Raw genomic sequence first — 24,376 nt, 5'->3', positions numbered from 1 at the left:
TTTTCTGAAAGAGATTGTATAGAAATGCTATTATTTCTTCTTTAAGTCTTTTTTTAAATTCAACAGATGAACTATCTGGGTCTAAATATCTCCTTTCAGGAGATTTTTGATTTATCTTTAAATAAATGTATTTTTTATATTTTTAATAATTATAGGATAGTTTTTGTTATGTATTTTATTTTGAGTAACTTTGTGGTTTCTGGTTTTCAAGGAAGTGGTTCGTATTTTCAATATTGATAAGTTTGTATGCATAACATTCTCTGGAATTTTTTTTTTTTTTTTTTTTGAGACAGTCTCACTCTGTCGCCCAGGCTGGAGTGCAGTGGTGCGATCTCAGCTCACTGCAAGCTCCGCCTCCCGGGTTCACGCCATTCTCCTGCCTCAGCCTCCCGAGTAGCTGGGACTACAGGCGCCGCCACCACGCCCGGCTAGTTTTTTGTATTTTTAGTAGAGACGGGGTTTCACCGTGTTAGCCAGGATGGTCTCAATCTCGTGACCTCGTGATCCACCCGTCTTGGCCTCCCAAAGTGCTGGGATTACAGGCGTGAGCCACCACGCCGGGCCCATTCTCTGGATTTTTAAAAATATTTTTATTATCTGTCGAATCTGTGCTGATATCTCTTCTTTCAATCCTGATATTGGCAATACGTGTCATCTCTCCTTTGTTCATCCTGAGTCTTGCTGGAGGTTTAATTATTGTATTATGATTAATTATAATCAGTTATTCCAAATAAACTTCATTTAAAAAATTTTTCTCATTTTGTTTTGTTTTCAGTTTCATTATTGTCCTTTTCTTTTATGTTGTTTTCTTCCTTCTGCTTAATTTTTGCTTATTTTGCTCATGTTTATCTAGTTTATTAGGCTTTCCCAAACAGTAATTGTGAATTTGTTCCACTTGTTTTTGTCTGTCAGATTTTGCTTCATATATTTTGAAGCACTTTTTCAGGTTGATGCACATGTTTTCCTGCTTGTCATGTCCTGATTGTCATGTTTTTCTGCTGAATTGGCCCTTTTATCATTATGTAATATTCTCTTTTACATCTTTTTATTTCATTTGTTCTGAAACCTTCATTTTCTGATATTAACATAGCCACTGCAGCTTTCTTTTGATTAGAATTTGAATGGCATATTTTTCTATTGTTTTTATTTTATCCTGGCTTTATCATTACATTTCAAGCAATTTTTTATAGACAGCATATAGTTAGGTTATATTTTATTCATTATGCCAGTTTCTGTGTTTTTATTCACGAAATTAAGCCATTTACACTTCATTCAGATGTGCCATTTTTAAAATGTTATTTTAGTTTGTTCTTTTTGTCTTTCATTCTTCTATTTTCCCTGCTCTAAATTCTCGATTATTGAACATTATTTAGAATTTGATTTTATTGTATCTATGATGCTTCTGGCTATATCTGTTTTCACAATTTGTGGGGAGGGGGTGTTGCCCTTGTAATTCAATGTCCCTATTTAACTTGGAATCAATGTTTACCATTTCAATTTGAATGTAGAAAGTATAGCATCATATAGGTCCCTACATCTTCTCCTCTTTATATCATACTTTTCCTATGTATTATACCTCCATCATTGAAAATTCCATCAGAGAATTTGTTTTTTCTTTCAACCATTAAATTACTTTAAATAACTTAAAAAGTGAATAGTGTGACATATTTCTCAGATATTTACTATTTGTAACTCATTCTTTATTTCTAGAGTTTGATGTTTCCTTTGATTTAATTTACTTTCTCTTTGAAAAAGTGCCTTGAGCAATTCTTTTATATCAGGTCTGCTGGGAGAAATTGTAATAGTTCTCCTTTACCTTCATGTCTGAAGGATATTTTGCTGAACATAGACCTTGCTTTGACAGTTCTGTTCTTTCAGAACTTTACAAATTTTGTTTCATTTCCTTTTGGCCTTCATGATTTCTGGTAAGAAATTCACAGTCATGTGAATCATTGTTCTCCTATAACTATTGCATATTTTGGTGTTTGTATATTTTTGGTTTGTAAAGGTTTGATTATGATGTGTCTCTACATGAACTGTGCTGGGTTTGTCTTGGGTTTGATGCTGTTGGCCTATTTGAGAAGTTTTCAGATGTCAGATGCATTGATACATATGTGTGTGTGTGTGTGTGTGTGTGTGTTTGTGTATACCTACATTATTTTGTACTGGTTCTCTTTCTGTTTTCCTTCTTAGATTTCATGACATTTTGGTATTGTCTAAGAAGTTCCTGAAGGCTATTCATTTTTTCTTTAATATTTTTCCTTTTGTTTTCAAAATTGGATAACTTCCATTTCTAATTCTTTGTGTTTGATAACTCTCTGTCAGTCCATTCATCACATCCATGAATTTTGTTGTTGTTGTTAACATAAGTAGAATGCTAATATTTATTTGGGGTTTTAAAAATATATTGTATGCCTTTGGAGAGATGTTCCATATTTCCATTTATTTCACCTAATTATTTAGAACATGTTTTAAACAGTTGCTTTAAAATAGCTTTTAGATAATCCAACATGTGTCAGCATGCCATTGGCATTTCCAATGACATGATTTTCCTAGTTCTTAACAGGTGAAACAATAGATTATATTTAGGACTTTCAATATTACATAATCAGACTCTGGATCTTATTTCAGCATTATGGAAAATGTTCACTTTTTTTTGTTATTTTTGTAGGCAATCAGTTTGTTTAGATCAGACAACAAATTCTGACCATCCTTCTTGGTTTTATATACAGACTGCATTTTCGTTACCTTTCAGTATTTGTCGGTGTGTACCAATGACCATTCCACGACCTTTGTGGAGGTTTACCTTTTAGTTAAATTCACAAAATCTTGGCACTGTTTAGAATCAGATTCAATAAGCACAGCTCAGGACAGAGCTCAAGATTTCATAAAGAACTTGCTGTGGATGCTTTTCTAAGACCTTCCTACTCTATGATCTCCGATGTACTTTCCTGCTCCTTAAGTCGCCACTTTTTAGTCCTCCGACTAGAAAGCCGGGATATGCCCTTATTCTGGTTCAACTGTTCCGATAAATGAGGAGGATAAAAGCAATGGGAGATTTTGCTCTTAGGACTGCAGTTTATCTGATTGAAGAAGCATGTCATCTCTCAGAGAATTGGGTGTTTGCACCTTTCCTCTGTTGACATTGTCACTGCCAGATTTACTTCCTGCTTCCTGAGTCTGAACTGGAAGGCTTCTCTTTCTTGGACCTTTCTTGAGCAGTGTTGATGACAACTTCTGGGTTTTGTGATGCCGTCAATTCAGGCTATGGAATTCTGAAAAAAAAAAAAAAAAAAAATTGTTACCTCACAGTTTGTCTGGTGATATTTTAAATTCTGTTATGTTCTTAGTAGGAATATTTCTACTGCGATTTACTTTTAAGAGTCTTCAAACAGAATTCATACACATTCTCTCCAAATATAATGGTCATATTAAGTGGGGAGATAGGACACTGCAAGATTTCTCAAATTAACTTCAGTGTGACTTTGAACATTTAGCCTACCATTTAGGATTCTTACTGCCTTTTGAAAGCTTTGTATTTAAAGCCATACTTTTCTTAGTTAATGGGATAAAAATTAAAAGATTTGTAGGGGAGAAAATGAAAGTGTTTCCAATTCTTCTCTCTTTCTGGCAGTTTATCAAAGGTAGAAATAACGCTATTCTTACAAAATTTGTTATTTTATTTATTTTGTTATTATTATACTTTAACTTCTAGGGTACATGTGCACAACGTGTAGGTTTGCTACATATGTATACATGTGCTATGTTGGTGTGCTGCACCCATTAACTTATTTTAAAAACATGCAATAATAACTTGCCAAAATTGAAACACCAGTTCATATATTTATTTTTTGTATTATTAAGATATTACAGTAAAATGACCAGTTTTTGAAACCAAGATAACTCTCCCTGACATCTCCATCATCTTCCAATTTTATCTTTATTTCATTTTATTTCTTTTTGTTATAGAGTCTTGCTCTGTTGCCCAGGTTGGAGTGCAATGGCTCAATCTCAGCTCACTGCAACCTCTGCCTCCCAGGTTCAAGTGATTCTCCTGCCTCAGCCTCCCGAGTTGCTGAAATTACAGACGCCCACCACCACGTTTGGCTAATTTTTGTATTTTTTTCACCATGTGGGCCAGGCTGGTCTCGAACTCCTGACGTCAGGCGATCTGCCTGCCTCAGCCTCCCAAAGTGCTGGGATTACAGGCATTAGCCACCGTGCCAGGCCATTTTTATTCTTGGTATATAAATAAAACAAATATAGCCCCTGTATATTGGTCCTTGGACCATTAGCACATAAACCCGCGAATGCCAAATTCAAAAATTTACACATCCGGCTGTTTAAAATTACCCTGCATAAGCCTATTTTAAACATTTACAATCAGCCTGCTTTGGAAACTGCAAAACTGCACCCAACTTCTGCTAGCCATATGCAAACTCCAAGGGCAATACAAGACACCAAGCCTATAGCTGCCCTTCTACCTTCTGAGAGAGTCTGAGAGACTCTGCTGTACTGCTGAGTGACATCACCTGGACACATGAGCTCCCTCTCAGATAATTCACTCTTCGAGGAGTTCCCTTCCCCTTCTCCTACTCTCTGAGTGGTGACTGGACATGGTGTCTTTAAACAGCCCCCTGCTATCAGGAACTTCCCATGTCAAGCAACCTGTATGAGTACCACCCAAGTCAAATTCATTGTGCCTTAATGCCTCCTATCATCATAGCTTTTTCCTTGATCAGTCCTGAACTCTTCACACTTACTTGTACTTTCCAACAGAATATTTTCTGCAGAATTTTGCAAAAGTATTACCAACTCTAAAAATATGTTCTGAAATCTTACACCTTTAGATCACTTTTCAATACACACTATGACTTTTATTATACATTATTTTTCTTATAAGTTTTATAAGATTTTTAAAATTAGTTAATTATTTTTTTGAGACAGAGTCTTACTCTGTTGCCCAGGCTGGAGTGCAGTGGCACAATCACAGGTCCCTATGGCCTTGACTTCCCAGGTTCAAGCTATCTTCCCATCTCAGCCTCTTAAATAGCTGGGACTACAGGTACACACCATCCTATCCGGCTAATTTTTTCTGTTTTTTTTGTAGCGACAGGGTCTTATTATGTTACTCAGACTCATCTCAATCTCCTGGGCTCAGGCGATTCTCCTGCCTCAGCCTCCCAGATTGCTGGGATTACAGGTGCGAGCCACCATGCTAGGCCTTAACTTCTTTTTAAATTTGAATTACCAACTTGTATTCTAATCCATTTTGTATTCCAGGCGGTCTCAAAACTTTTCTTTAATGTATACGTTGACATAAAACAGGTGGATTCTCAGATCTGTTTCTGCATTCAGTCTTTCCTAATATATTTCAGAACCTGAGAAAGACTTTCGGATAAGGAGATAATTGCACTTTTTCTCCATTAGCACAATCCAATAGCTGACTTTCTCAGAAGAAAATCCGTCTGCACGCAGATACTTGGTTGGAAGAGGGGTGACCCAAGAGAACTTCTGAAAGGTGTTTGGGACCTCAAGGTTTCTTGAAACATTCTGGGGGCCTTTGATGTAGAATATTATTAACTGTAGAATGTACGCTGAAAGAGTATAAAAATTGCTGTATTTAATGGTGAAATTAGCTTTCAAGAATTAAAGGAACATTCAAGCTTGCATTTACTTATTTACGCATTTATTGACTTGAGAGATCTTCCATATTAACTATGGCCTTTTATTTAATTATTATCTTGTACTGTGGAAAGACTTCTTTTGATAAAAATAAAGTCACAGTAATGTTTTCCCTACTTTCAACTGTATCTTTTCACTTAGATTTTATTTAATAAGCCCCTTAGCTTGTTGGTAAAATGTTGTAGACGTCTAGTGATGGATTAGCTTTAGTAAATTGTATTAAATATTTATTAAAATTTTTGTTTTTATGTTTTTTAATTTGTTCATTTATACTTCTCTGATTATAAAAATAATCCAATGTTAGTATAGAAAATTGCATAATGTCTATTAAGGACAATTCAAAAGAGCTGATTAGTATTCTTAAATCAGCATATTAAACATTCATTTACCATTTTACCTATGAATTTCAATTATGGTTAATTAAATGTAGAATTGATTGTATAAACAAATGCCGTAATAGATATATATCTGGTCATATTTGGCCAGGTGTCTTATGCTTGCCCAACAGTGTAACCACAGGGTTTGGAATACTGATCAGTTTGAGTGAGAGTGAGGACTGATTTATATACTGACATAAATATGTCTTTTACATGTAATGTCAACTTGATAAAAGAAGCAGAATACAGAAACAGGTGTGTTTTTAAAAGAAAGAAGAAAATATTGAAATATTAATCAGTGTTTACATACATAAATGCAAGTGCTGGCCAGGCTCTGTGGGACACTCGTGAGGCAGGAGTACTGCTTGAGCCCATGAGTTGGGGACTGCAGTGAGAGGCTGCGATCACACCACTGCATGTCAGCTTGGGTGACAGAGGGAGATCCCGTATCAAAACGAAAAAAAAAAAAAAAAAAGAAAAAAAAATGCAAGCACAGTCAGCTCTTCATATCCATGGTCTTACACTTGTGTTTTCAACCAATGTGGATGGAAAAAAAAAAATTTTTTTTAAATAGCAATAAAATTAACAATACAACAATGAAAACATACAATAAAGAACAATACATTATAACAACTATCTGATGAATTTCCTGGAATCAATCCTCTGTGAATATCAGTTAACAACTGTAATTAATAAAAATAACTAACCAAGGCCGGGCGCAGTGGCTCACGCCTGTAATCCCAGCACTTTGGGAGGCTGAAGTGGGTGGATCACGAGGTCAAGAGTTTGAGACCAGCCTGGCCAATATGGTGAAACCCTATCTCTATTAAAAATACAAAAATTAGTCATGATGGCTCAGGCCTGTAGTCCCAGCTGCTCAGGAGGCTGAGGCAGGAAAATCACTTGAACCCAGGAGGCAGATGTTGCAGTGAGCTGAGATCACACCACTGCACTCCAGCCTATCTGACAGAGTGAGACTCCATCTCAAAAAAAAAAAAAGAAAAGAAAAAGAAAAGAAACAATAATAACTAACCAAGAAAATGATAAAGTCAGTAATTTTAATTGCCTCTTATTTTATTTTATTTTTGATCTTGTACATATGATCTATGTAAAGAGCCAATGTAAAAGAACATAATAATCAGGTTCCTTTGGCAAATACTTAGAAAATGCAGAAAAGCATAATTATGAAAATGCAACAAAGCTTCAGTTAACAATTTTTGATTATTTTTATACTTGCTGTCTAAGGAAGGAAATACTTATTTGATTAAACTGCTGATTCCTCTTATATTAACTTTCACTAACAATGTAATTTTAAATGTCAATGGAACTTTTTTTTGATTTTTCTTAAACCAACTTAATGAGGCAATTTGATCCTCACTCTTCTACAGTATGATGGTATTGTGTAAAGCCCTTACTGTGTTGTTCAGATAGGTTTGATTTTAGAAGTCAGTACTCAATACATTATGGCAGTTATGTCACTGCTTTACTCTATTCACAAATTAGGAACAACCATGTAGAAAATGCCCAAAATTTGCTATTAGTCAAATATGCGTAGAAATGCTCTATTGACTAGATTTTGTAACAGGACAGATAGACCAAATCAGTTGACACTCAAGATTGAAGACCACTCAGATACATTTATTTAAAAAGAATTGTATGTACGTATTTAGTTTATAGTAATCAGGAAGATAGACTTTTTTTTTCCAAATGAAATTATAAAATTAATTATTGTTCTTTATGCCTATCATTTTATACTTTGCATTTTTTAAATTTTGTATGCATTTTAAGTTCCAGAATAGTATTCTCATTAAATAGCACTTTAAATTGATCACCCTCATAAATTCAGAATGGAGGATTATGACAATTAACCAGAAGCAATATTAATGAAAATTGAGAGCTGTTAGATCGTACTACAGCATTTGCAGCAGTAGGGAAGAGCAAAACATACAAATTTTTTAAAAAGAAAACAGATGGATTTCATTGATGCCTGATATGACTATATGAAAGTAAAAATTTCATGATCAAAATCATGATGAATGCATTCTCCATAATTGAGATGTCTTATTGTACATTGAGAGGCTATATAATATTAAAATACTAGTCATTCTTTACCTCATATTATAAGCAGTTAAGTATCTGAAAAATTGTCAAAGATGTAAATTGTAAAATGAGGGTGCTTGATTTGTTATCAAAGGAAGGTTCTTAAAATTAACTGAAAACATGTAATTTCTTACTATCCATGAGTAATAAAAATCAGCTTTGCAAATGTGGTTTCCCAGGTGTTTCACTTTTCTAACTTCATATAATAAAATGCAGTGGAAAGAAGTGTGTTAATGAAATTATGGGAAGACCCAAAGAAATAACCTAATTAGCTTTTCATACAGACTGAGAATATAAACAGCGAATGTTAGAACTATCAAATACTTTGGTGTTAATCTGCTGTATCTATTCTCTTGGCCAGGAATCAAGATCACTTCTGTGACTTTCTAATGGACACACAGCCCTACATGTAAAATCATTTTTCTGATGACTAGTGATAACGAGCATTTTTTCATATGTTTCTTGGTCGCTTTTATGTTTTCTTTTGAGAAATGTCTGTTCATGTCATTTTCCCATTTTTAATTGGATTTTTTTTTTTTCTGGTTGACTTAAGTTCCTTATAGATTCTGGATATTCGACCTTTATCAGAGGTATAGATTGCAAACATTTTCTCCCATTCTGTAGGCTGTCTGTTCATTCTGTTGATAATTTGTTTTGCTGTGCAGAAGCTGTTTAGTTTAATTAGGTCTCACTTGTCAATTTTTGGATTTGTTGCAATTGCTTTTGGGGACTTAGCCATAAATTCTTTGCCAAAGCCAGTGTCAAGAAGTGTATGTTCTATGTGTTTTTATATACTTTTTTTTATAGTTTGAGGCCTTACATTTAACCCTTTAATCCATCTTGAGTTAATTTTTGTGTATGATGAAATGTAGTGGTCCAGTTGGTTCTTTTGCATATGGTTTGCCAGTTATCCCAGCACCACTTACTGAATAAGGAGTCAACATTTTGTTAACTTTGTCAAAGTTCCGATGGATATAGGTGTGCAACTTTCATCCTCAGCAAAATGTAAATCAAAACCACAATGAGATACCATCTCACACCAGTCAGAATGACTATTATTATAAAAGTCAAAAAATAACAGATGCTGTCAAGACTTCAGAGAAAAGGGAATGCTTATACACTGTTAATGGGAATGCAAATAGCTCAACCATTGTGGAAAGTAATTTTGAGATTTTGCAGAGAACTTAAGCAGAACTGCTGTTTGAGCCAGCAATCCCATTATTGGGTAAATACCAAAAGGAAAATAAATTGTAAGAGACACATGCACTTGTATGATTATCACAGTGCTATCCACAATAGCAAGGACATGGAGTCAACCTAGGTACCCATCAGCAGTGGACTGGATAAATGAAATGCAGTACATATACACCATGGAATACTACACTGAAAAAAAAAAAAACATGAAGTCATGTCCTTTGCTGCAACATGAATGCAACTGTAGGCCATAATCCTAAGCAAATTAACACAGGAAGAGAAAATCAAATACTTCATATTCTCACATTGAATACTTATGGACATAAAGATGGGAGCAATAGACACTGAGGACTACTAGAGAGGGGAAAGAGGGAGGTGGGATGGTCTGAAAAACTACCTATTGGGTACCATGCTCACTACCTGGATGACAGAATCACCTTTACCCCAAACCTCAGAATCATGCAAGATACCCAGTTAACAAACCTGCCCGTGTGCCCCCTGAATCCAAAGAAAGAAAACGTAAAAACAAGTAAAGAGAGAAAAAGGGTTGTGAGTCTTAAGATGAGCAGTCCTCTGCTAGATGAAAAATCTATGTGTGCATTTATTTGTTGCTTTATATTTAAAACAATTGGAATTACAAATGAATATACTTCCTGACTCTGCTTGAGTGGAGTTAGCTTTCCTTGGCTCAAATACATTTGAAGGAATTAGTGGGTGCTGATTAATCTGAACCAAACAAGCTGGGACATGAATAGGCATTTCATGGTTAATATCATCTTTATCTTCTGAGAAATATTTGAGGGTTGGGGGGAAGACTTGGAAGACTCAGAAAATATAGGAAGTTGCTGAATGCCATTATTGATAAAAGGTAAATCCGTCTGTCAAATTAGTGGTATCTCTGTTGCCGAAGCAGCCAGTCGGGGGAATTACAACTTGAAGGTAGACTAATATGTCCATGTTAGTGGGAGTTAATAGAACTACTTCACTATACATCCCCGTGTTCCTTCCAGCTAAAGAATAAAATAGAAACTTTCCAGAAAGTGTTGACTACTCAACACATACAGAATACAAATCCTTGAAAGAATTCATTTCATTATAATTCTCTAAGGGATGAAAAGACTTCACTGTACTAAAGAGAGTAATACTGCTTTTGCAACTAAATGTATAAATAATGATATGCAAAATATGCATTTTGTTTAAAATGTTATTTTCCATAATTACAAAGGAAGAAAAACAGGGTACAGATAGTCAAATGACAATGTACTTAAAATTCAGAGTTAATATCTGAGAAAGTTCTATCTTTTGTAATACTAGTAATTATTATGTTACTTTAGAGTCAACATGTCAGATTATGTTTCTTGTTTCTAAATTCATACAGGCAGAAGCTTGATCTATTGTGTTTAATTACTAAGTTACATACCAGTTCTTGTCTCTACCATCAATGGAGGTAATGCGGCATAAACGCTGACCTGAATTGTAGAGATATTTGAGTATAATCACACTTCTAAATGCCTGTCTGATATTGTTCAGTGTATGTAAAAATTATTAATATACTTAATTTTAGGAATATTGTTTTATGATATTCAGCTTAAAATTATGAAAGTGTGCATCAAGTCACAATTTATGCTCTGCTTTGAAATTTAGCTTCTATTGTGGATGCCAGTGATTTGTTTATTGCAAACAGTGCATTTCAGTAACAGTTTCAACATGTTCCAAATATGCAGCATATACAGTTTTTCCAATGTAATTAGTTAGAAATTGAAGATGCTTAATTTTAAAATTGAATAGTTCATGAAAATCTATTTCCATTTTCTGTATGGCTTATGCAGTTTCTCTTCATAAAATGTTCTATAGTTGCTTGAAGAAATTAAGTGTAGTTAATCAGAAAGAACATTATGGTTTGACACCTAATTTGAAAGCCCTGTTTTGAAGCAGTGATTGATTGCTTATGGCATTACACAGACCAATGAGAACCCAAATAGGAAATCCACTTATGCTCAAAGTAGATCCCCAAATTGGTGTAAGTTAGGGTGGTGGTGTCTTTTTCTGAGACATAGTTCCTAAAAGTATATATGTTTGCTAGAATGTATACTTTATTGTTTAATTTAATAGATTTAATAGTGAAAAAGCTTTACAATGAATTGATATAATTATTGCACATTAGAATGAAGATCAGTGATAAAGTTATTTTACTATGAAACCAAATCAGTTTCATTAATATAAATGGAGATGTGATGTTTGAAAGCTTAAAGTGTGGCAAAAATTATCTAAATGATGTTAGTGAAGGTGTTTTCATCTCTATTGATTCTATATTCATCTCTCCTTCAGTGCCGCCAGCAATCTCAATGCCTCAGAAATCTTTTAATGCCACGGCAGAGAGAGGAGAAGAGATGACGTTTTCCTGCAGGGCCTCAGGCTCTCCAGAACCTGCCATCTCCTGGTTCAGGTAGGTTATGCACCCCGTTCCCTCTGGCTTGTGTCCATTATCAGGCTTATGGAACAGTATTGGGATCTTAATCATTTTGGTAGAAAGCAAACCATTGCATTTTAGTTTCATTAAAAAAAAAAATCCTGGTGCTATTTTTGGGGCTTAAAGTGGTTAGATTAAACTGCTAAAGAGATCAACAGTGTGACCCCTCACTAATATTCTGAGTCAAAGGCTGTACCCATTATACTTATTCTGTCTGTAAAAGCAGACTTTTGGAAAAATGGGACCAGGAGCACCTGTGACTTAGTCAAACATTTTATTATCCCTACAATGCCTACAATGTATCTTGAAATAGATATTCTAGTGTTATTGACACCACTGTCATATGTATACAATATCATATTTTATTATAATTGTGTATATTTGTATTATACACAAAATATTGTATTATAGAAAAAAGCTGATTTTATAGAGTTAAAATTCCGTGAATTTGATACGTAATTTTTAAAAATCAGCTCATCAAATGAGTAACTTCTGTATTCTACATCTGTAATTTGATAGTTTACTTACTTTTTTTAGAATTTTAAAATACTATTTGATTTTTATTAAGATCAAAAATATTTTTAAATATTCCATTCTTTTAGATTGTGTCTCAAACTACTAACTTGGAGACAATAAACTTTAAAACTGGACCATCTTGTAAACATGCATTAGTAATGCAGGTTACTACAGAAGCATTAGGTACGAGTATTTACAGAATCACTTCATAAACCATATAGTGAAAAATAATTTTAAAAGATTAGTAAAATATACATCAAATGTGCAAAAGTGTCCTTACTAAGGATGAGGTTATTGTTTTAAAAGTTCTTTGAAGGGCAATAATTGAAATCCCAAACTAACTTTTATTCTTTTGTGCTTGAGCATGTACTGACATTACCTTCAACTTTAAACCCTTTGTTTATACTGCTTATCATTTTAATAGAGGATTTAACAATACATGAGATGTTTCTTCAAATATTATGCGTTTAGATGTTCTTTTCAGACAATAATTTTCTTGCGACAAACTGTTGGTATTTTTTCGTAGGATTACACCTTGAATATTAACATATTCACCCCAGATAATCATCATCTGTCCCAGTGACTGCTGGTTTACTCGTGTGGATCCTTAAAAGTCTATATCAGACCTAATTGTATCACAGAAAAGCCACTGAATCATTCATTCCAATGAACAAATATTGTTCTACAATCTTTTTTCCTATGGTTTTGTATTTCCAAACAGATTTATTTTTTCTTATTTGAACAACATTGATGTAACAGATTAAAGAAAGTAAAGCACAAAAATACTATGAGTAGGAAATTGAACAACAAAAATGAGCTTGCGTTACTCATAGTTCCACTTTGGTATGTAGTGGGAAAAACATCCTAAACTTCAAGCCTATGCCGATCTTAGCTAATGTAATTGACGATTCCACAAACCAATAGTAGGACTAGTAGCTGGTTGGAAAGTACAGGTGAATAAACTTGTTTTGAAATAATTTTTCAGTCATTTATTAAGGAATGCTATAAAATGTAAACTGTTCTGTGTAAAGGGGCTAGAAGTCTTCCTGCATTCAAGAGCAAGAAGGGAGCATGTATCTTTATCCTGTGAATTCATACTTAAGGGCACTTCATCATTTCTGAGGGAGAAATACATGGAAACTGGGTGTGTGATTGTTACAGTGTTAGAACATATGCCCTTGAAAAATATGATTCCAGGTTTAAGAAGAAAATCTCCTTTACTTCTGAGATAACTTGATCACAGAGATTCCAAGTTTGATAGTAATTTCAGATTCCCCACCTGTTAATGTTGATGTTAAGTTATGCAGATTCCTCATTAGTCCCATCTTTAGGACAATATTAGAACACTTACCATCAAGTGAGAATAGTAATTGTGAGACTGGATGCTTTTAGTTTGGTCATATTTAGTTGTCTACACCACAACCCTTTCAAATAACAGCTTACCAATTACTTCTCACCAGAATACCAAGATTCTCCAGCAGATGGGAAGTTTTAGCTGGCTTGGTTTTTCAGCGAGACTTCTTTTCTGCTGAGATTTTTTTCTGAAAGTTTTCCATTTCTTCAAAATTGTTTTCTCCTATTTAATTGGAAATATTACTATATAGACGAGTATAAATCAGATTCAGAGAATAATATAATGAGTAATTTAAATCTATATTTTTTCTTCTCCATATCTTCATATGGTATTATTTCATCCTTCCGATAGAATGAAATAATAATTTATTGAAAACCTAAATAATTGTTCTAGTCTCTGGATATAAAATATATACTGGGAGGATGAGAATGTGTGGTTGTAACATTAACAAAGGTAAAATTTGTGTTAGAGGGAAATTCTGACCTTTCATCTGTACATGTAGACATGTCATGTTTGAGGAAAAGAAAAAATTCCCACAAGTATCAGGAAATGTAGGGTAGTAGCCCTGAGAGAAATGTCCAGATCGTTTCATAGAGATAATATTTCCAAGCGAGATAAGTGAAGTCAGTTGTACTAGTCAGCTTGAGCTGCCAAAACAAAAAGCCACCCACTGGATAGTTCACACAACAGGAATTCCTTGATCTCTTGGCCTCGTGATCCGCCCGCCTTTGCCTCCCAAAGTGCTGGGATTACAGGCTTGAGCCACCGCCAACATGGTGAAACCCCGTCTGCACTAAAAATACAAAAATTAGCCGGGCGTGGTGGTGCACGCCTGTAGTCCCAGCTACTCTGGAGGCTGAAGCAGGAGAATCACTTGAACCAGGGAGGCAGAGGTTGCAGTGAGCCGAGTTTATGCCACTGCAATCCAGCCTGGCAACAGAGTGAGACTCCATCAAAAAAAAAAAAACAAAAAAAAAACGAATTTCTTTTCTCACAATTGTGGAGGCTAGGTGTTTAAGATCAAGGCACCTGCAGGGTGGCCTTCCCTCTGTGTACAAACTCATAGAGAGAGTTCTGGTTATCTTCCTCCTCTTTCAGAAACACCAATTCTTTTTTGCTTGTTTGTTTTTTAATAATCTCAACTTTTATCTTATGTTACTGGTTTATATATTACTATAGTGTACTTTTAATCATTATTTTAGAGTGTACTCCTTCTACTTATAAAAGAGAAAAGTTAACTGTAAAACAGCCTCAGGCAGTTTCTTTAGGTAATATTCCATAAGAAAGCATTGCTATCCTAGGAGATGACAACTCCATGCCTGTTACTGCCCCAAAAGACCTTGTAGTGGGATGAGATGTGGAGGTGGAAGACATTGATGTTGATAATCCTGACCCTGAGTCGGCCGAGGCTAATGTGGGTATCTTCCTTTATTGAAAAAAAATTAGTGATTAAAAACTTAAACAAGAAAAAATATATATCCTTATGAAATAAACGATAAAGAAAATATTTTGTATAGCTATACAATGTGTTTGTACTTTAAGCTGTTATTAAAAAGGAGTCAAGAGTTTAAACATTTTAAGAGTATATAAAGTAAAAAAAGCTAAAGTGAATTTTATTACTGAAGAAAGAAAATGTTTAGTGTAGCCTAAGTATACAGTGTTTATAAAGTCTAGGGTACTATACAGTAATGTCCCAGGCCTTCACAGTCACTCACCACTTACTCACTGAGTCACCCAGAAGAACTTCTAGTCCTGGAAGCTCCATTTACAACAGTAAATGTCATATATCTATATATACACACACACACATAGCATTAACTTTATTTATTTATTTATTTATTGAGACAGTCTCGCTTTGTCACCCAGGTTGGAGTGCAGTGGTGCAATGTCAGCTCACTGTAACTTCTGCCTCCCGGGTTCAAGTGATTCTCCTGCCTCAGCCTCCTGAGTAGCTGGGACTACAGGTTCATGCCACCATGCTCGGCTAATTTTTGTATTATTAGTAGAGACAGCGTTTCACCATGTTGGTGAGGCTGGTCTTGAGCTCCTTGTGATTAGCCTGCCTCGGCCTCCCAAAGTGCTGAGATTATGGGTGTGAGCCACCGCACCTAGCAAGAAAAACTTTTATACCATATTTTTTACTGTACCTTTTCTATGTTTTGATATATTTAGATACACAGATATTTACTATTATGTTACAATTGCTTCCAATATTCAGTATAGTAACATGCTGTACAAGTTTGCCGCCTAGGAGAAATAGGCCATACCATATAGTTTAGGTGTGTAATAAGCTATACTATCTTGGTTTGTGTAAATACACTCTATGATGTAAACAGTGCTACAAAATTGACTAGGGACGTATTTCTTAGAACATACCCCTGTGGTTAGGCAAAGCATGACTGCATTATCCTTTTTATGCATTGGTGAAATCAATGTGTCAATAATTTGTTAAGAATTTTTTATATTCATGATTATGAGAAATATTGTTCTATCAATTTCTTGTTCTTGAGTTTTTAGGGGTCAGGGCATTACTAGTCTCATAGAATGAGTAGTGAAGTATTTCTTCCTCTTCTGTTTTCTAATATAACTTTTATATAATGTTTATTATTTCTTACTTAAATGTCTGGAAAAATTCCCGTGAAACCATCTGTGTCATGATTTTTCTTCAGTTCACATTTAAGTACAAATTCAATAATATTTTCCATAGAAATTGGGCTATTCAGGTAATTTTCTTTAGTGAGCTTAGATGATTTATGCAATTCCAGGAATTTGTCCATTTCTTTTAAATGATATTTACTAGCATTAAGTCATTCATAATATCTCTTTGTTATGCTTCAATTTGCATGTTTTCTGTAGTATTCTCACTTCTCTCATCTTGATAACCTCATAACTGGTTATTTGTTCTACTCTCTTTTTTATCCTGATTATTCTAGATGTAGGTTTACATACATACTAATTTCAGTGAATCTGCTTTTGGCTTCAATTATTTTTTGTTTCCTATTCTCTATTTCATTAATTTCTGGTTTTATTTTTATTATTATTTTCCTACTGTTTACTTTGTCTTTAATTTTCTCTTCCATTTTTGGTTGCTTAAGGTGGACTTATGCCATTGATTCTAATCACTTATTCTTTCTAATATAAGCATCTGTTTTTCCTCGCTAAATATGGCTATAATTGTACCCTGCTAATTTTGATATGTCATATTTCCATTTTAGGGGGGTTTAAATATTTTTTAAAATTCTCATGTTATTTTTAATACTCTTCATTTAAAAGTATATGCTGATTTGTTTCTAGATATTTGGGTATATTTCATAAATATTACTGCTGTTGATTTTTAACTAAATTCTATATTTATCAGGAAATAGACTTTTTAATGGTTTCAATGTATTTAACTTTATTGAGTCTTAAATTATAGTATGTGTATTTCACTATTATTGTATGGAGAAATCCCTAATATTAAATAGATCAACTCCCTTGATAGTATTGTTGAAGTCTTTTATATTTTTTGTAATAATTCTTCTCCAACTTTATTTTTAAATGTGTCTATTTTTATATTAAGTTCTCTCTGTTTTGCTTCATATTTTTTGAAGCTCTAGTATTATGTGTTTAAATATTTATTCATGTAGATCAGTACTGTGAAAATTATTATTTAAGGGCTTTGTTTAAGGATGGAAAAAATGATACCATATAGAACTTTGTTTCAGTCTTCTGTTTTTCATTTTGCTGTGTCTTCAAGTTAACTAAGTTACGTCACTGTATCTTCAAGTTTACCAATATTTTCTACTGTAATGTCTAATGTTTTTAATCCCATCAGAGTATTTCTCTTCATTTTATTTTTCTTCTCTGAGAATTTCAAAGAGATGTTTTGTATGTCCTCCATGCCTCTCTTACCATTCTCATGTTTTACTTCCTTGAAAATATTGGAATATATTTCTAATAGTTGTTTTAATAGGCATCTACTCACTTACCCTCTGTATCATATCTACATTTTGTAATTGATTGATTTTTCTCCTCCTTTTCTTCTTTATTTTTTGGAGACAGGTTCTCACTCTGCCACCCAGGCAGGAGTGCAGTGGCACTCATTGCAACCTCCAACTCTCGGGCTCAAGTGATCTTCCTGATTCAGCATCCCCAGTAGCTGGGACTATAGACATGTGCCACAATGCCCAGTTAATTTTTTATTACTATTTAGAGACGTGGTTTCAGTATGTTGCCAGGGTTGATCTTCAAATCCTGGCTTCAAGAAATCCTCCTGCCTCGGCCTCCCAAAGTGCTGGGCATATAGGCGTGAGTCACTGTGCCTGGTGATTTTTCTCTTTCCTCTGGGTCATAGGTCATATTTTCATGTTTATTTACTATCCTGGAAATTTTTTTTTTTTTTTTTTTTTTTTGAGACAGAATCTCGGTCCGTCGCCCAGGCTGAAGTGCAGTGGTGTGATCTTGGCCCACTGCAAACTTCACCTCCCTGGTTCAGGAGATTCTCCTGCCTCAGCCTTCAAGTAGCTGGGAATACCGGCACGTGCCACCACATGGCTAATTTTTGTATTTTTCGTAGAGATGGGGTTTTGCTATGTTGGCCAGGCTGGTCTTGAACTCCTGACCTCAGGTGATCTGCCCGCCTTGGCATCCGAAAGTGCTGGGATTGCAGGTGTTAGCCACCACGCCTGGCTGTTTCCTGTTGTCCAGGCTGGAGTGCAGTGGTGTGATCTTGGCTCACTGCAACCTCCACCTCCCGGATTCAAGTGATTCTCCTGCCTCAGCCTCCCAAGTAGCTGGTACTACAGGCACCCGCCACCATGCCCAGCTAATTATTTTGTACTTTTTGTAGAAACGGGGTTTCACCATATTGGCCAAGCTGGTCTGTAACTCCTGACCTTATGATCTGCCCACCTTGGCCTCCCAAAATGATAGGATTACAGGCATGAGCCACCATGCCCAGCCAGGAATTTTTAATTGGGTTCCAGACATTCAGAATTTTGTGTTTTGGGGTGCTGAATATTTTTGTATCATTTTACTTTGTTTTTTGTATTATTTTACTTTGTTTTATAGATGTAGTTAAGTGACTTGGAAAAAGTTTTATTTCAGGGAGAACTTCCATTTAGACTCTTTTAGGTGGATCCAAACCACCTTCAGTCTAGGGTTAATCTGGTTCCATTACTGATGCAATATTATTCTAAGGACATGATTCAAGTCCTGTGTTTTAGGATATCTTTTTACTCTGGGTGGTTGAGTTGCAGATTATTCCCGGTGCTATGTGAGTTTCTGGGATTATCGTACTTTATATTTTCTAATGGTTCTTTCCCTCATCTGAGAAAGCCTTACTAGTACACATTCATTGATCAATACTCAGTTAAAGATTTGTTGGGAACCCTCTGCAGATATCTATAGCTCTGTTGCCTGTGCAACTCTCTTCTCTCACATTAGCTGACCTGCACCTTCTAGTGGCTTTGACCTTCCCCAACTGCACACTCTGTCTTGCGACCCAGATACACTGCCTGACTCTGTTCGTGTTCTCTCCCTCCCCCAGATGCAGCCTGAAAACCCTCTGCAGGCAGTCAGCGATGGAGGTGCTCATAGGCCACTGTCATATGCAATCAGTTGGCTAATGTTTGAAAACTATTGTTTTATATGTATAGCCAGTGTTTTTGTTGTTTAAATTGCAGGCGGATAGTTCCTGTTACTATAATATTGTCCAAAATGAAATTGTCATTCAATTCTTTACTGTTTACATTAATTCTGTGTTCCTGACCCCTATATTCTTGTACCTGAAAAATGGGGCACTTAGAGAAGTGGTTTGAGTTTGAAAGAATGGGCTCCATGCATGTATCAGAATCCCTTGGAGTGATTTTTAGACATTAACATTTCACAGACAGGGACTGTGAATAGCAATAGGAGCATATTCTGTCCGACTTTACTGGGAGGGAGTAATAAGGTATTTATTGGGAGGGAGTAATAAGGTATTAGTAATATTCCCTTATTTATGGTGGCTTAATCATATTTCCTATTGAGCATTTAAAGTGAATGTAATTTGTACACACTTATGTTCTCTAAATATGTTAAGTTTTCCCCCTCTATTTCAAAGGCCAAATCAAGGATTTTTATTTTCCCATGAAAATTCCCAGAGTAGTACAACCATCTTTCTTGTCATATCTCCGGTTATAACAGATCACCTCCCTCTCAAAAAAGTTGTAAGTCCACTAATGGAATCTGCATTAGCCTCTATTAATGCCAGCCAGATTATGGATTCCTCATGATGGGTGGCAACTAATTTGCTATACATCAAACATTTAGCACAATATTTTATATGAAGTAAGGAGATAACCCTCTTTATTAGAAAGAACACTGGAACTTAATTAACCTGCCGCTTTTATTAATGAGTGAGCCTGTCTTTTTATTTGTGAGTTGAGGAGCGGAGATATACATATACTGTAGTTCTCTGATTTTGAATGAGTATGCAGAGGGAAAATGCACATTATTTATAATTGTGAGTGCTGAAACCTCTACCGTGCTATGATGATGATTATTATTATTAGGAAACAAATGAATAATTTTCATTGAAGATATTGAGAAATATATCACTAATTATGATAAAAACCCTATCTACATATTAAATTCTAGACGAAAACTCTGAAATGTCATTTTTATACCTGTTGTAAAGATTGCATTAGTAATAATATCAAAAATATATATAAAAGATACTATATATGCATTTATTATTATTATTATTTCTTTTTTCGGACAGTCTCACTCTATAGCCCAGGCTGGAGTGCAGTGGTGTGATCTCAGCTCACTACAGCCTGCCTCAGCATCCCTCCCAAGTAGCTGGGATTACAGGCGCCTGCTACCACGCCTGACTAATCTTTGTATTTATAGTAGAGACAGAGTTTCACCATGTTGGTCAGGCTGGTCTCGAACTCCTGACCTCAAGTGATCCACCCGCCTCTGCCTCCCAAGGTGCTGGGATTACAGGCGTGGGCCACCGCACCCTGACCCATGTGTTATTATTTTATTAATCCTAACTTTGCAGTCTTCCACTCCTCTTAAGAAATGTTATGTACTTCATGTTACATTTAGAGATGTGAGAAACTGGAAAACAAATTCTATTGAGCATAGACATATAAAGATTATGTTCATATATGTATTAGTGGTTTCTGGAAAGTAGAACCAGAATTCACTGGAAGGAACTGTGTAGTGTATCAGAGAAATGTTTGATTTTATTTTAGGAAATAGCTTTAATAATATTTATAGAGATTTGTTTTTTAATTTAAACTTGTATGGACAAGCAAATCTCTCCACCCCAATGGACAAATTCCAAAACTTTTCATTAGTGGTTTTAAAATCAATTCAGTCATCCAAAATACTATTATAAGAAAAATACAGGAGGGGATGCAAAGAAGAGAAAAGAGGAAAAAAGATGTATAAAATGAAAGTGAGGAGAATGCGCAATATAAAATGATTTCAGAAATACTGAGGGAAATCATAGAAATATTTCAGATTTTAATATATTGAAAATATTTCTTACTGTAGATTATAGTAAAAATGTTTGAAAGCCATGGTTTTAAAGGACAGCATAGACTAGAATTGAACAGAATGAGATGTATTTCAGTAGAGAAAAAAATCTTAAAATATTGATAATTATTGGTGACTAAGAGGAAACAGAAAAACTATTTTCCTCATTGAAGAATAAAATTATCATATTCAAAATAGTTTCTAAATTAATTGTGTTTTCATATAATTCTCCAATCTTACTATTTTATTGTCAGTACTTACATGCAATATACATTTATGATGTATTTACATTGTATTTACTTTGAAGCTTCTTTGAAGAAATTTTCTATGTAAATTATTTTAAATGTGTCCCAGGAAGGGAGTAAATAAATATATATAATTAGTATATATTGTTTCGCCAACATTTAATTGTGTATGGTGTTAAAGACAGCAAACAAATTTTTTTTTTTTTTTGCTAATTAAGTACAAATTGAACTGATAGACTTTTTGCCTGGTAACTGTAGAGATTTTGACATAGCTCAAATGTTATTCTTGTGTCTATATTCAAAAACAATTTCAAGTATAATTTTATTGTGTATTCATTAGGTTCTGAGGATACTAAAAATATACTTTTGATTGGAATATAGCCCTATCTTTCAATGATGATAACCATGTAGTCATCAATGCCTATAGATAAAAAAGTTGATTATAATCTCCTATATTATAAAGTCAGATTTGTGAGGATGAACCTCTTTTTTCTTCTTTAGGAATGGCAAGCTCATTGAAGAAAATGAAAAGTACGTATTGAAAAGGAGCAATACAGAACTGACTGTCAGGAACATAGTCAATAGTGATGGTGGTCCTTATGTCTGCAGAGCCACAAATAAGGCAGGAGAAGATGAAAAGCAAGCTTTCCTCCAGGTCTTTGGTAAGTATTATAGCATAGTGGTTAAACCTGTTGTGTCTAGTGGAAGATCAGAGTCAAATTCTACTCTCATCATTTGAACTATTTAAACTTTCTGTATTAAACCCATTTCATCTTCTCTGTAATACGTTTTACATTTTAGCTACCAGATAGAATTATCTGAAGAATAACATAAAATTACACATGCAAATTTTTGATACGCTTATAACGGAAGCTGGAAAAAATTCTTTTAAATTACACCTAGTGAGGTTTGTCATCCATATCTGTAAGCCTGGATCTTTGTAAGTCTCTAAATGACATGTTAGGATCAGTTTTACTTACAATATATTTCAAGAGGGCACATTTATAAGGCTACAGTTTAAAAACATTGACTTGTAACTGTACTTAAATATTCTCTTTCATTTAACTAAATGAAAATATAAGATAAATATCTTCCGTATTTACCAAGAGCCATATTATCTTCTTTGGGTAACTTATACAGCATAGAAAACTAGTACTTTACAAACATATATTGATGTAGCTTCAATTATGTTGACAAGAAGAAAGACAATGTTGGCAGTGGGTGTTTCTAATAGAATTTTTCCCTTTCAATAGTGTAACACTAAAAACTATATGCCCTCTTAACATTTAATATGTTTTCTCCAACTTTAAAAACATTGTTATTGAAGTGCTTTCACAACAAAAATAAGGAAAAGGAAGGAAGGAGAAATCTGAGAGTAAGAAGAACCAGTGTTTGCAGTTGACAGGTGCAGAAGTGCCCCTTGCACTGACCATGAGATGAATGGTAACCCCTGCATGGGCGTGTGCTCTGCGGACTGGCCTGTAGTCACTGCTGGAAACATTTTCTGAACTAGAAAGATATTTATAAAGCTTATATTCGAGTGGAGCGGCACGGAGAATAAACAGCTATACCAAAATGTATTAAAATAAAAAATACAATTTTAAAAGTAGAGATGTTTTGAGAGTGAAACTGGATAAATCAGGTAGCATTGGATAAAGAGAAGTATTGTTTTGGATAGCATGGTGTTGGAAAGTTATTCTGAAGGATAATGTTTAGGTGATGTTTACACAAAAGTCTAATGATCAGAAGTAGGCCAAGCTAAGTCTAAAGAAGATTGTTCACTTAGAGGGAAGAGTAAATATACTTAACATTTTTAGAAATTGTTGAAAGTCCCTACCTTGTTCTAGCAGTGTTCCTCACTTGAAAATATTTTTTTTTCTAGAAAACCTACAAAATTGAATAAGTATGACTCAATATAAAAATAATCGTATTAGAAATTGTATTGTGTGAGATTATTCCCAAGGGTAGACGGTCTTAATCTGCCTCAATGTACTCATCTGAAATAGTAGTTACATCCTTTTTATCAGGATTGGAATGGAAAAGAAAAAAGAGATTTTTTTACATTTCTGATATTTTCATCCTTTCCAGTAGAAAGTAATACATGAAAATTTTACATGTTATGTTATTGTTGTAGTCACTTTTGTGTAGTAACATTCAACAAACTTTTGTTGCTCTTGACACAAAATTGTATGCGTATTGTGGGAATATAACTAAATCTATTAAAGTGAATGAAATAGTGAATTGTTAAAAATTCTGTATGCTGTTTTTCTGATACCAAGAATGTTATTTTCTGAGCTTAAGAACACCTTATTTGTGTTTCTTGGTTAAACGTGTTAAAAGATGTTAAAAGTAACTCACACTGAAATAATGAGTACTCGATTGTATCCATTTTATATCTAAACAAGCAAAAATTTAGGAAATGCAGATAACACAAATTTCAAAAAATGAAGCTCTCTGGAACTATTTAAGTTTATGGAGGGACATATTTCAATATTGAGATAATTAAAATTAGTAGACATAATGCTTTTCTTTTTATACAATTTATGATTAAAATTTAGTTCCGTTATCTAATATATTATTAAGTAAACTGAAGTCCAAATAAATCAAGTGAAATAATATATATAAGTAACATGTAAATATATTTACTTAGTACATATTTCAAAATTTTATATGATTCTACTTGCTACATTTTCAGGATATATCATCATTTACTTCTTTGGTGAAATTGTTAAAGGTTAAGAGAGAATTAAAACAATTGTGTGTGCATGTGTCTGTATAAATATATTCATGTGTATGTATGTGTGTATATACATATCTGTGCACACATATGCACCCATATACATGTGTGTTTAAAAGAAATTTTGATTTTGTGTCTTTAAGATAGGAAAATAAATATAGAAATGGCTTTTAAATTGGCAAAATTTTG

General features: G+C 34.2%; 1 protein-coding gene across 4 annotated transcripts in view; it reads left to right on the top strand.

Annotated features, from left to right (window-relative positions):
• Positions 1–24,376, top strand: part of NCAM2 (neural cell adhesion molecule 2) — a 570,634-nt gene that overhangs the window by 345,992 nt on the left and 200,266 nt on the right. For all 4 annotated transcript variants that reach the window (XM_005548903.5, XM_065541469.2, XM_065541470.2 and 1 more), the window contains exons 6-7: positions 11,685–11,802; positions 21,952–22,112. In XM_005548903.5, coding sequence (XP_005548960.1) covers positions 11,685–11,802; positions 21,952–22,112 — 279 coding nt within the window. The remainder of the gene's footprint in view (positions 1–11,684; positions 11,803–21,951; positions 22,113–24,376) is intronic.

This window comes from Macaca fascicularis, chromosome 3 (assembly GCF_037993035.2).
Source record: "Macaca fascicularis isolate 582-1 chromosome 3, T2T-MFA8v1.1".
Taxonomy (NCBI): Eukaryota; Metazoa; Chordata; class Mammalia; order Primates; family Cercopithecidae; genus Macaca; species Macaca fascicularis.
The sequence above is the reverse complement of the archived record's forward strand: the minus strand, read 5'-3'. Positions and strand labels throughout refer to the sequence as shown.